This window comes from Bison bison, unplaced genomic scaffold (assembly GCF_000754665.1).
Source record: "Bison bison bison isolate TAMUID 2011002044 unplaced genomic scaffold, Bison_UMD1.0 scf7180017864182, whole genome shotgun sequence".
NCBI classification, from domain to species: domain Eukaryota; kingdom Metazoa; phylum Chordata; class Mammalia; order Artiodactyla; family Bovidae; genus Bison; species Bison bison.
The window spans coordinates 297,068-311,452 of NW_011494754.1; the positions used below are offsets into that span (position 1 = coordinate 297,068).

The window sequence follows — 14,385 nt, forward strand, 5'->3', positions numbered from 1 at the left end:
TGAACTTCCAGATGTTCAAGCTGGTTTTAGAAAAGGCAGAGGAACCAGAGGTCAAATTGCCAACATCCGCTGGATCATGGAAAAAGCAAGAGAGTTCCAGAAAAACATCTATTTCTCCATTATTGACTATGCCAAAGCCTTTGTGTGGATCACAATAAACTGTGGAAAATTCTGAAAGAGATGGGAATACCAGACCACCTGACCTGCCTCCTAAGAAATCTGTATGCAGGTCAGGAAGCAATAGTTAGAACTCAACATGGAACAACAGATTGGTTCCAAATAGGAAAAGGAGTATGTCAAGGCTGTATATTGTCACCCTGCTTATTTAACTTATATGCAGAGTACATCATGAGAAACACTGGACTGGATGAAGCACAAGCTGGAATCAAGATTGCCGGGAGAAATATCAATAACCTCAGATATGCAGATGACACCACCCTTATGGCAGAAAGTGAAGAAGAACTAAACAGCCTCTTGATGAAAGGGAAAGATGAGAGTGAAAAAGTTGGCTTAAAGCTCTACATTCAGAAAACAAAGATCATGGCATCTGGTCCCATCACTTCATGGCAAATAGATGGAAAAACAGTGGAAACCGTGGCAGACTTTCTTTTGGGGGGCTCCAAAATCACCGCAGATGGTGACTGCAAGCCATGAAATTAAAAGACACTTACTCCTTGGAAGAAAAGTTATGACCAACCTAGAGAGCATATTAAAGAACAGAGACATTACTTTGCCAACAAACGTCTGTCTAGTCAAGGCTATAGTTTTTCCAGTAGTCATGTATGGATGTGAGAGTTGGACGATAAAGCAAGCTGAGCGCCAAAGAAATGATGCTTTTGAACTGTGGTGTTAGAGAAGACTCTTGAGAGTCCCTTGGACTGCCAGGAGAACCAACCAGTCCATTCAAAGAAAATTAGTCTTGAATATTCATTGGAAGGACTGATGTTGAAGCTGAAACTCCAGTACTTTGGCCACCTGATGTGAAGAGCTGACTCATTTGAAAAGACCCTGATGCTGGGAAAGATTGAAGGCAGGAGAAGGGGATGACAGAGAATGAGATGGCTGGATGGCATCACCAACTCAATGAGCATGAGTTTGAGTAAACTCCAGGAGTTGATGATGGACAGGGAGGCCTGGCATACTTTTGTCCATGGGGTCACAAAGACTCGGACACAACTGAGCGACTTAACTGAACTGAACTGAACCCAAGGAGAAAGGTCAAGAATCTCACGTCGGTAGATAAGCAGGTGAAAGTGCAGAGGAGGTTCAGATTCTGAATATTCAAGGCACATTTCCCCAACGGCCACTTGGCAAGATGCCTTCTCATTTAGCTTCTAGTTTGATGAATCTCATTAATGATTACTGAGTCAAGCCCCAGAGTGGCAAAGCATCTGCAGCTGCTTGCGGGCAAAGTTGTACAGGGTGAGAGCTTGAAGGGAGAGCAGGTTCTAAATCGAAGTCCTTCCTCAGACACTAAATCGGTAAGTCACTTATCTTGGTGTTGCTGTGAAAGACCTCGAAGGGTCCTTTCTGTGTAACAGTTGTATATTTTTGACAATTTTTGTATACCCCCATGTCTCAGGTTTTCTCATATTGATAAAAAAAAAAGCAAGTGAAGATATAAAAGCCCCATCTCATTAATACATGGATAGAAGAGAGGTAGAAGCAGGAGGCTGAAGTTTTGTTCCTGATAACCCAAAACTTTGAGAAAATGCCAACTGTGGAAGACCTTTCCAAGAAACAGGTGCTCCAGTGAAATGTTTAAAGGCTGAGATTTGGGAATTCAATTTGGGGGCTTGTGAACAAACATCAGCGCTTTCATTTACCAATGGGATGAGCTGGATGAAGAGGGTCAATAATATCTCCATCTGGTGTTGATGTGAACTGCCTGGGTTAGTAGTTAATAAGTGTGGTTATCATAATTTCTGTTGTCGCAACAGCTGGTGGGACACACAGGAAGGGCTATAGAGTAGTTGTGAAAGAACACTCCAGATAAGAAAGCATTGGCAACCACATCACCATCTCTTACATGAAGATTCATTCCCTCCCACCCCCATTAAGGTTGTGCAGGATTTTTCTCCTGGGCAGATTCACAGCAGCAACAGGGCTATTCCCAGTGTCCTTCTGAAGGACTCTAGCCTTTTGTAACCAAGTTCATTGCCTTAGTTTCCTATCCAGATCAATTAGGGCCCAGGACTTTGACACAAGACAGAGCTGGGGGTGACTCTGGTCTAAGACAGCATCTAGAGGAATGCTGAGTCAGAACCAGTGAGATGGTGTGAAATTTAACCAAACAAAAATGGTTGGGGATAGAAGAGGCAATGGAATGGTCACCAGGGCCACCAGGAAATGGTAGGTGGGTTGAGGATAGTTGGCAGGAGGTGATCAGGGAGAATCCTCAAGGCAGGGATGTAGAAGTTACAAGTTTTTGGTGGTCCTTGTGGCCTCTCAGATGTGTAGACAGGGTGCTATTGCTAGAACACCCCAGCCTTTAAACCCAGGGGGCTCTGCAGGAAGGTAAGCCTCAGAATGATTCCCTGTGAACATGACTTCAAACCAGAAACATCTCACGATGCCATATTATCTCTGATTCAGGCAACCAGCAGGGTTTTCTTGACCAATAGTGGAAAATAAGGTAGCTGTTAAAAAATATGTGTGAGTGTACATGTGGATGTAAACACATATATAAATAGAAAACACATATGATATATATGTACTTTCTTTTGGATACCCCTAGGCCTTGGAGGCTAATGGGAGTGAAATTATCCTGGCAACTTCACTGCCAGGGCATCTAGCCAGCAAACTTTCTTGAGGTCACTAAGCTTTCCTGAAATTCAGATACTCCCTTGATAGCCAAATGCTCTCAGAGCTTTCCCTTATGTGGATCTCTATTTGCTCTCTATGCTTAGCCACCTGTTTAGCTGTGTGAGTGAATGCTTATAAAATCTCCTGAGAATTATCTTCATGTATATGGTCACATCTGCTGGGACTGGACACTCTGGTTTCCAAGACAAGGCATGCCTTGTTGTCTGGAATAGAGATAGTAGAAAACTGGAAGTAATCTGACATTCAGAATGTTCCAGTCCAAATAGTCCTACAGTAGGGGGATGGTAAAGTCTCATAACCACAGAGTTACACTGACATCACAGCAGAACATGGAAGTAAGAATAAATATCACACATGGAGAAAAGTTGTTAACAAAAAAAACATATGCTTGTTATCATTGCCAGGTTGTACAAGACAATGTGTCTGGCCACATATTTATTATTTAGTCAAGTATTTCCCAAACAATATTTGCGCTTAAAATCAGGGCAGTTAACCTATGTGTATAAGGCCTATTTTGTAAAATTGAAGTATAGTTGGTTTACAATGTTGTTAGTTTCAGGTGTAAAAGGTCTATTTTTAAAAAGTCCTGGCCACACCAGGGAATTAGAATGCCTCATGTCAAGATTTGAAGAGATACCTCTCTAAAGAAGATATATGGATAGCAAATGAACACATAGAAAGATGCTCCACCTCATTAGAGAAATAAAAATTAAACCATGATGAGATATTACTACACATCTTTCAGAATGTCTAAAATTAAAAAGACTGACCACAACAAACTGTTTAGTATGTAGAGGATCTGGAACTCTCTTATACACTGTTAGTGAGGATGTAAAATGGTGCAACCACTTTGAAAAGCAATCTATCATTTTCTTAAAAAGTTAAACATATCTTTATATAACCCAGCCATTCTACTTACAGGTATTTAAGAGAAATGAACGCACGTGTCTAAACAAAGACCTGTGCTTGAATGTTCATGGCAGCTTTGTTTTTAATGGCCACAAACTGCAAATAATGCAATTTTTCATCAAAAGATGACTGGGTAAACAAATTGTGATATAACCATGCCATGAAGTATTGCTCAGCAATAAAAAGGAATAAAGTATTAATATGGGCAGCATAGATGAAACTCAAAATAATTATGCTGAGTGAAATAAACTCCAGCAATGATGCCAATAAACCATATAGCAACCATGTGCAGTCTATTGAATCTGTATAAATCCTTGATGAAGGTGCTGCAGCTGCATTGTTGTTGTTGTCATTGTTATTAACAACAGATGGGAAACTGAAATACACAAATTTGCTCCTGGTAACACTTGGTGCATTAGGTAAATCACAAGCCTGGATATGAACTAAGGAACGCCAAGCTCCAAATCTACCACTCTGAAATCAGCACATGGTGAGTACTCCAGATCCTAAATAATAAACAGTTCCAAACCTTAGGTATACCCATTGTATTGAGCCAAGTGTAGGTGATGATCCTTTTCTACCCAACCCAGATGGAATGGCCCAACTTGTTTTTTTGGTAGTCAGTAATATTTAATGAAATTCATCACAGTAGTTTGACAGATAAAGGAACAGGCAGATAAAGGAACAGTCTATTAATTTGTCTGCTATTGCCAAGTTAAGAAGTATCAGAGGTCCTCTGATTCTAGAGCTAGAGATTCTTCCTGAAACAAAGCTGCTTCTGATCACAGGTTAAACAATGTAAATAAATGTTGGACAAGATTCAGCCAGATGTGAATTAGAGTTAGGTTACTTTGGCCTGCTCTACCTTGCCAAAGGGGTAGCTAGATAGGAGAGTGGCTCCTGGTCAGGTGGACTACTTGACTCCAAGTGACTCCCACCAGCTTTTGTTTGCCTGTTGCCCACTTTTTATTTTTATTTAATTTTTTTTGTTGCCCACTTTTTAAGTGTTGTAAAGGAGTCTCTTTTCTCATGCCTGATATACTGGATCACACTCCATCACCCTGAGAGGTGAAAAACAGACATCAGAAGAGAAGAACACAGTTGCCACTATGACAGAATTGAGTCCCACAGCAGGGAAGAACTCTCAAGATATACAAGGGGATGAGAAGCTCAGTCCTAGGAAAGGTAAACTCGGTCTCGACTAGGTGGTTTTAGGATTTTATGGTGGATTTTTACAACGTTGTAATGCAAAGAAATGAATTTGTATCTTTTAACTTGTATAATTCTTTTTTTGAAATCAAGTATTCAATACTACTATTGTACCTTTGCAAAATGAAAGAAACAAATACCGCTATTCTAAAAATGTATTTTACTTTTGATGATTACCTTCTAATCTTAATCCATATGCATTTATATTCTTGATAATTGCTACCAATTTGTCTACACATTGTACATTGCGGTATTGTGTACTCTGCTTGTCACTGCATGTAATATTATAAGCATAATTACATTGCTTAATTAGGAAAATTTAAAAAATTACAGAAACCTTAAAAAAATCAAGAAATGAAAAAATTAATAAGCTTAATTCAACCACTGTGATTTTTTTATTGTCTCTCTTTATATGTATATTTTACATAATTCTGTGATGTATATATTATGTTGTGTATTTTGGACCACACATGTTTCTGTTTGCCTTATAATCATTATTCTTAAAGGATACATATTATTTTTCCTATATATCCAATAGAGAAAGTATTTTTTACCTGAAAATTCATCTTGGGGTTGTATATTTAAGTTGTGTAGCTACTTTTTTTTTTTCTTTTTTTCTTACCTATCCCAGTGACTCAGCAGTTAAGAATCCTCCTGCAATGCAGAAGCTGCAGGAGCTGTGGGTTCAGTCCCTGGGTTGGGAAAATTCCCTGGACAAGAGCATAGCAAACCACTCCAGTATTCTTGCCTGGAGAATCCCGTGGACAGAGAAGCCTGGTGGGCTATGGTCCATGGGGTCGCAAAGAGTCAGACACAACTGAAGCGACTTAGCACATCATATACATAGATTAACTGATAGATGTAGTTACATAGATATAACATTGTATATATTATATATAACATATCTGTATGCATGTGTGTGTATGTCTGTGCGTGTGTACACACACACACACATGTATGTTGTTGTTGTTTAGTCACTGTAAGTCACGTCTGACTCTTTTGTGACGCCATGGACTGTAGCCCCCCAGGCTCCTCTGTCCATGGGATTTCCCAGGCAAGAATCCTGGAGGGGGTTGCCATTTTCCTTTCCAATACATGTATATATACATCTCATGATATCCTTTAACATGACACTTGTCTACAGTTGGAATTAGTACTTCCTCAGGCCTTTTTCCTAAGAAAAATACAAATTTGAAGCAATGGTTACAAATATTTCATTTCCATTGGCCATTATAGAGACCTTAGTTTTTAATCTGAACAAAATGAGGCTACATAGAGAATTTTGAGCAGAAAAGGGTGTGACCAAATTTATGGTATAACTAGAGCACTGCAAATGCTGTAGAATTCTACATACATTTTTAATGTAAAGACAACACTCTGTTCTAGGTAGATGAGTGTAGGCTATGGAAGAAAAATCAAGGATAAATTGTAAAGTATTTGGAAGGATGGTACTTCTGTCAGCTGAGTTGGAAAGCAATTTGGGTGGAGCAGGATTGGGAGGGGAACATAGGAATTTAGTTTGGGATTTATTAAGTTTGATTTGTTGATTAGTTGATCAGTTGATTCTTAGTGGAGCAAAAATGATGTACCTTAAGTAAATTTGACCAAATGTAGTATTTTTGTATTATATACTGACTTGTAAAAATTTAACACATGAGATGTTGCACCAACATTATTTTTCATATATTTTCACTAGACACAGGAAACCATTTTTAAGGACACATACAGTGGGAATTCCCTGGCAGTCCAAAGGTTAAGACTCTGAACTTCTACGGTAGGGGACCTGGGTTTGATCCTTGACCAGGGAACTAAGATTCTGAAAATTGCTCAGGGCAGTCAAAAAGACAAAGAGATTTAGGACACAGAATAGCTCAGGTGTCTATGCTCTTATCCACTGTGCTGCCTGTAACTTAATATGCAGCAAGCAGTAGACTAAGCCTTTTAAATATACTCCCTAGTGGATCTTTCAGCAATCACATGAGGTGGGTCTTCACTCCACCCATTTATGAAGCATTAGTCACCTGGTTTGCTGATAATCCCTTTTAATAGCCTTTGGCCTCCATGATGACAAAGTACATTGGAGAAATCAGAGGCCACAAGAACTGATAAATTATTAGCTGATCTGATTGACACTGGAAATCATCATCCATTCCTGAAAAAGGAAAACTTTACAAAGATATTATTTTTGAACTCCTCATTCTAATTACAGTGTATTTTCCAGTTTCTTCCAAATTCTTCCTCCTTCCCTCCATTCAATGCAAAGATTAGTACTCCACTTAAGAGAGTATAGCATTGGGGGAAAGGCTCTTTTGTAAACCTCAAGGCACTTCTTTTCTTGAAGTTTTGAGGACTTCTTGATGATGCATAGTATTATCCTCGTCTCCTACACCTACAAACCCCATAGGGCACTGGGGTTGTGACAAAGGTATTCTCATGGAATCATCTGGGACAGAATAGGGGCAGCACAGTGGGTAAGAGCATAGACACCTGAGCTATTCTGTTAGCTGACCTCTCTGCACCTGTAAAACAATAGCAGTAGCTGCCTCCTAGGATTGTTGTGAGGGTTAAATGAGTTAATTCTCAGTCATCATGTTATATAACTTACCAGAAACACCTGACATACTTTCTGACTCCCTCCTAGCTGTAGCCCCTTATGCCTTGGCTTTGAGGTCACCACATTCTTCCTGGTTTTCTCCTAGCCCACCTACCCTTCTTTTTCAGTTTCTATTGCCAATTTCTCCCAATTTATCCAACCTCCAAATGTTGGAGAACCCTAGTCAGTCCTTGGTTATCTTCTCTATTTATTCTCATTTTCTAAATATCATGGTTTCAAGTATTATCTGTAGATTATTAAATCCCAGTGTTATGCCTCAACCTCTACATCTCTCCTAAACTCTAGAGTTTTATGTCCAAGAACATTCTCAGCATCTTCTGAGTGCTTAAAAGGCATCCTTGTCTTAACTGTCCAATAATAAGTTCTTTATCACTCCACTGCCTCAAATCTTCTTTTTCCACAGATCTCTTCCTCAGTGAACAGCCAACTCCATTCTTTCTGCTGTTTAGAATAAGAATCCCACCAATGCTCCTCCCCCAATCTGTAAACTTGAAACCAAGATTCAGTTACTTACCTACTGGGATCTGTCTGGGATCTTATCATATCTTAGTTCTTCTACAGTTGCCAGCCTAGTCCACACTTCTTCACTTCTCTTCTGGATTGTTGCAATACTTTCTTCCTGGCAATAGCCATCTTTCCTGAAAGTACAAAAACAGATTATTTTAATTTTGTGCTCATTTCTTTTTCTGTTTTTTTACTATATTTTTTCATAGTTTGTGGGTGTCAAGTTTTTTCTAATGAGAAAACTTATAGGTTTAATTTCAAAATTTAAGTGAAAGTTTGCCCTCACTAAGACATATGAGAAGAATAATAAATCTACACCAGTGAATAACTTGTTCAATATTTTAAAATTTACATTATCTATGTATATATGTATATAATTTAGTACTTATAAATTATATAATTTAAATATATACATATTTTATTTTTATGTATATATTTACTTTTAATACATATCATATCTTTATATATTTAACTATGAGTAATTTCATCAGCCATAGACTACAATAACCTAAGAATTGGAAAGACAAAATTGCAAGAAGAACAGAACTCCCCAGAACAAGTCAGGGTCTATAAAACTGTGGTATAAAACATCCCTTGACTCAACTCAGTGGTTTCCTCCTTTTGTAATCTTTCTTTCCCAAAGCCAATAGAAGTGCATTTGAATCATCAGGAGATACTTTTCTGTATTTTAACTTGTGAAAAGTAAATAAAGGTTCGATAAGGAAAGTGCTAATACACTGTCTTAATATTTCTAGCTCCTAGCATTTGTTCCACTCGCTATGGAATAGCCTTCATCGTACATCTCTGCAACTTCATAACAATGGCACAAAATATTATCATTAATATCACCATGATAGCCATGGTCAACAGCACAAACCATCAGCCCTCATTTAATGACTCCACTGAGGGGTTGCCTGTTAATTCCTTTGGTGATCCAAATAATTCCCCAAAGAGTCTTCCTGCAAGGGTAAGCAATGAAAGATTCAAGTTATGTTTTTGTTTTTGCTGTTCATTTCAATGTTTATTTTTCTAGAATTTTTTTTAATTTATTTATTTCAATTAGAAGCTAATTACTTTACAATATTGTAGTGGGTTTTGCCATACATTGACATGAATCAGCCATGGGTGTACATGTGTTCCCCTCCTGAACCCCCTCCCACTTCCCTCCCTATAATTTTTTAGAATTTATATGTTAAAAAGTTTTAATTGAGGAAACTGTGATTTGTAAGTAAGTGAAAAATCTAAAGAAGCTTCTTAAGTTATGAAACGGCTTTCCTATGCATGGCTTACCAAAGCATTGTCTTTTTCTTTAAGGCCCCTGTGTATGATTGGAACCCTCAAATCCAAGGCATCATCTTTAGTGCTATCAACTATGGCATGATTCTGACACTGGCTCCCAGTGGATACCTGGCTGGAAGAGTAGGAACAAAGCGAGTGGTTGGTGCTGCTCTGCTTGGATCCTCACTTCTTGTTCTTTTCACCCCTCTGGCAGCTGACTTTGGACTAGTTTTCCTCATTGCAACTCGAATACTTCAGGGCATGAGCCTGGTACCCAGATATTTTATAAATATGACTGAATATGAATATCTCTGTGGGACCACATAGCATCAACTCTATTTTTATTTCAGGGGTTAGGATACGGGGGTCAGTTTGCAATCTGGGAAAGATGGAGTCCTCCACATGAACGAAGTCAACTCTGTGGCATTTCCGTATCAGGTAAATACATATAACTGAAACGAGTCCACTACAATCCAACATTCTTTCACTGAGTTCTTTGACAGTTTGGCTTTTTTGTTTTTTGACCACTTTTTTTTTTAATTACAAGATTCTTTGTCTTCTGCTTAATGTTGATCAAGTATTTATAAATTAGGGGGATGGGTCCTTTGTCTCTGACATGACTTCCAGTTATTTTCCCCCAGGCTGTCATTTGTGATTTGATTTTGCTTATAAGGATTTTTGCCATTTTTCAAAAATGCATTTTGATGTAGTCAAATTGATCATTCTTTTATTTTATGGTTTTTGGACTTTGACTCATAGTTGAAAATGTTGCAAAAGCATCCAACCATGGTTTTTATTGATTATGCATGGTTTCATTTTTTTTAATATTTAAATTTCTGACATACTGGGATTTATACTAGTGTTGAGTGTAAGGTATGGATCCAACTTAATCTTCTTTGGAATTGCTCTCAGTTGTCCTGAGAACAACTTTCTGATAATGATCTGCCTGGACAGTGTGCCTGGAATGAAATCTCCAGAGGAAGAAATTTCAGTTACACTGAGGAGTAATGGAAAATGGAAACAGTATGGCTAACACATTCAGTTCAGTTCAGTCACTCAGTTGTGTCTGACTCTTTGAGACCCTATGGACTACAGCATGCCAGGCTTCCCTGTCCGTCACCAATTCCCAGAGCTTGCTCAAACTCATGTCCATTGAGTCAGTGATCCCATCCAACCAATCTTATCCTCTGTTGTCCCCTTCTCCTCCTGCCTTCAGTCTTTCCCAGCATCAGGTCTTTTCTAAGGAGTCAGTTCTTCGCAACAGATGGCCAAAGTATTGGAGTTTCAGCTTCAGCATCAGTCCTTCCAATGAATATTCAGGACTAATTTCCTTTAGGATTGACTGGTTGGATCTCCTTTCAGTCCAAGGGACTCTCAAGAGTCCTCCAACACCAGAGTTCAAAAGCATCAATTCTTTGGTGCTCAGCTTTCTTTATAGTCCAACTCTCACATTCATACATGACTACTGGAAAAACCATAGCTTTGACTATACAGACCTTTGTCAGCAAAGAAATGTCTCTGCTCTTTAATATGACATCTAGGTTAGTCATAACTTTTCTTTCAAGGAGCAAGCATCTTTTAATTTCATAGCTGCAGTCACCATCTGCAGTGATTTTAGAGTGCAAGAAAAGAAAGTCTGTCACTGTTTCCACTGTTTCCCCATCTATTTGCCATGAAATGATGGAACCAGATTCCATGATCTTAGTTTTTTGAATGTTGAGTTTAAAGCCAGCTTTTTCACTCTCCTCTTTCACTTTCATCAAGAGGCTCTTTAGTTCTTCTTCACTTTCTGCCATAAGGGTGGTGTCATCTGCATATCTGAGGTTATTGATATCTCTCCCAGCAATCTTGATTTCAGCTTGTGTTTCATCCAGCCTGGCCTTTTGCATGATGTACTCTGCATATAAGTTAAATAAGCAGGGTAACAATATACAACCTTTGATGATAGACATCTCTAACACATTGTAGATGGCCAAAGTATGAGTGCTGAGTTAGAGAGCCAAGGACTCTTCAAGTCCAGACAACAAGCCATGTACACACACATACACACACCCCTGACCTTATGCCTTTTGAGAGCCCTTCACAACTCCAGAGGTTTAATCTTTGTCATCAGAGCTCACATCCACTGGTAGGAGAGTGGAGGCTCCAGTTTAGACTAAGGAGATTCACTTTGGTTATCACAGCTGACTAAGGGATGTCCTCAAATATAAATAAGGAATGGTCTTCCTAAATCCTCAAAAATTTGGAGAAAATCAAGAGAGTAAAAGAGAAAAACCAAACTCAAAAACTGCAATTAATCCAAATGAAAAAGAGAAGATTTTAAATAATTAATGAATAATATCAGAGAGACCCAGGGGGATATGTGTACATGACATTCACTTAAAAAGAATAGTTGCTAATTAAAAATATTACTGCTAGTATTTTTTAATTGAAATGAGAGATCTGAATACCTATATGAGGATAAGGCCATCTCATCAGTGAACTGGACAAATATAGAGAGACTGTTCCAGAATATAGTACAAGAAATTCAGGAGTTGGAAAGCATGAAAGAAAATTTAAAAGACTGGAATGAAGGCAGTGACCTTATAAAAGTGGCAACTCCTTTTCTTCTCATTTTCTGTTAAATGGGGACAGAGCACCTGGGATAGGTCAGCTGACTGTCTAGAGGAATCTTGGGAACGTACAAGACTGCAAGTTCTAGAGTCTCCCTTGTCTTTGGTTTTGGGGAATCAGCAGCCCCAGGTAGATGGCCTCCAGAACCTGGTTCTGGGAACACAGAACTTATGGTTGTCTGGGAGGCCCAGACTAAAAGTCATTGGAGGAACCCATCAACAGGTGGAGTGAACTGAACCTACCTGCCTACTTCAGTGATTCTCAGAGAAACTACCATTTCCACTCATGCTAGGGCTCCCTAGTAGGCTGCACTAAGGACAGCATCACTCAGCTCTTGAGATTGGAGGAGGACTTTCAGAAAAGTACCTGTCCTTAGCAGAAAGTGAAAGTGAATCACTCAGTTGTGTCCCATTCTTTGGGATCCCACAGACTGTAGCCTGCCTGGCTCCTCTGTTTATGGAATTCTCCAGGCAACAATACTGGAGTGGGTTGCCATTTCCTTCTCCAGGCGATCTTCCCTACCCAGGGATCGAACCTGGATCTCCTGCATTGCAGACAGATTCTTTACCAACTGAGCCACTGGGGAAGTCCTTAGAAGAAGAGCCTAGCTACTGCTAGCCTCTAGGACAAAATATACTGTGTTTTATTTTCTTCTAATGGGCCCACAAAGGTATACCTATAGGTAGGAAGCTTTATAACCACTTGAGAAGCTCAATAAATTAATGAAGAAGAGTAAGCAGACTAAACAGATTTGGTAGCTCATATTTGAGGCAGGTCTCATAGGTAATAGAAACACACACACATACACCTTTAATCTAAGGATCATATATCATACAGCAATGAAAATGAATAGTTGAATGCAACAACATGGATAAGTCTTAGAAACATAAACGTTGAATAAATAAAGCATATCTATCATGGGGAAATTGCCTCAATACAGTGGTAGTCCCAGGTACACAACCAAGCCAGGAGTCATGGAACAGTTAGGCTCACAGACAAAAACAGGTGTTATAATTGCAGTTTGTCAAGCCAATTTAAAACACAGAGTGAGACGTAAGAAGGAAAATGGGGTGAGTTAATACATTTAAGATAGAATGCAAACAGGTGGAAAGAACAAGAGGGGCCCAGGTCTTGGATTGATGCAGTGACATGTCCCCCATTATAACTGGCATAAAGGCAGAGAGTTTAGAGAAAAGAATGCAGCTTTGATGGATGCAGTGGTGGAAAAAGGTACTGATTTCCATCTTCATTGATTTGTGTCCTTGAAGTCAGGCAGTCTCATTTCAAATGCTGCATTTCCTTCTTATTAATTATATGACCTTGGGCTGGTTAATTAACTTTTCCATGTTTCTATTTCCTCAGTTGTAAATTTGGATATTGGTGCTTAAGGAGATTGGAGAAGGCACTGGCTACCCACTCCAGTACTCTTGCCTGGAAAATCCCATGGATGGAGGAGCCTGGTAGGCTGTAGTCCATGGGGTAGCTAAGAGTCTGACATGACTGAGCGACTTCACTTTCACTTTTCCCTTTCATGCATTGGAGAAGGAAATGGCAACCCGCTTGGGTATTCTTGCCTGGAGAATCCCAGGGATGGGGGAGCCTGCACAAAGTCAGACACAACTGACGCAACTTAGCAGCAGCAGCAGCTTAAGGAATTAACACAGATAAGACGCTTCAATAAACTGCATGGCCAAATGAGAAGAAAAACAGAAGTGATCTTTTTTTTTTAACTGTAGGATCAGGAAAGCCCTTTTAAGCAAATGAGTGTCTAGAAGTCATTACAGAGGAACCTCATAGATCTGAACTCCATGAAAACTTACAACAGCTGGATTACAAAACACACCATAAATAAAGTTAAAAGTGGGAGAATAGAATTGCAGCCAGCATGACAGAGGGTTATTTATAACACATAAAGATTCTATAAATTGAGGCAAAGTTAGGTGAAAGAAATTAAAAGGTTATGAACAGACTTTTCACAGAAGAAATAAAAAATGACATAGGAAAAATAATTCAACTTCACTATAAAAAGAAAAAAGGTATACTGTTTTACATTCACATTGGAAAACTATATTAGAATTTTGAGAATGTCCAATGTTGTCAAGAGATGAGGAAAAAGTATTTTTTGGCAACTTAATTTGGTATGGCCTTTTAGCCGGATACTTCAGCAGTATCTGTCAAAATAAAAAGTGTATAATCTTTGATTTAGCAAGTCTACTTCTGATAATTTACTGTTTAGAAATAAATTATGTTTATGTTCAGAAGTGATAGTTAAGTTTATGTTCAGCAATTACAATGGCTGTAGAATCTAGAGTGACAAGACCGGTTGCAACTAAAAAATAAATGTCACGGGACAATAGGTACATTATTGTACCTATGTCCTACTTATTTAAAGTTAATTATAACTCACATATATATATATATATATGTCTCTT

At 38.7% G+C, this 14,385-nt stretch overlaps 1 protein-coding gene across 4 annotated transcripts in view; it reads left to right on the plus strand.

The window, feature by feature from the left end:
- The first annotated feature begins 1,136 nt into the window (after positions 1–1,136).
- The window catches only part of SLC17A3 (solute carrier family 17 (organic anion transporter), member 3), a 24,102-nt gene continuing 10,853 nt past the window's right edge, over positions 1,137–14,385 (plus strand). Inside the window, exons 1-7 of one of the 4 annotated variants that reach the window (XM_010843487.1) lie at positions 1,137–1,481; positions 1,583–1,892; positions 4,104–4,225; positions 4,741–4,920; positions 8,818–9,029; positions 9,377–9,610; positions 9,691–9,778. In XM_010843487.1, the coding sequence (XP_010841789.1) occupies positions 4,845–4,920; positions 8,818–9,029; positions 9,377–9,610; positions 9,691–9,778 (610 nt within the window). In that variant the 5' untranslated portion in view covers positions 1,137–1,481; positions 1,583–1,892; positions 4,104–4,225; positions 4,741–4,844. The remainder of the gene's footprint in view (positions 1,482–1,582; positions 1,893–4,103; positions 4,226–4,740; positions 4,921–8,817; positions 9,030–9,376; positions 9,611–9,690; positions 9,779–14,385) is intronic. The other 3 variants (XM_010843489.1, XM_010843488.1, XM_010843486.1) reach the window with 3 other exon arrangements.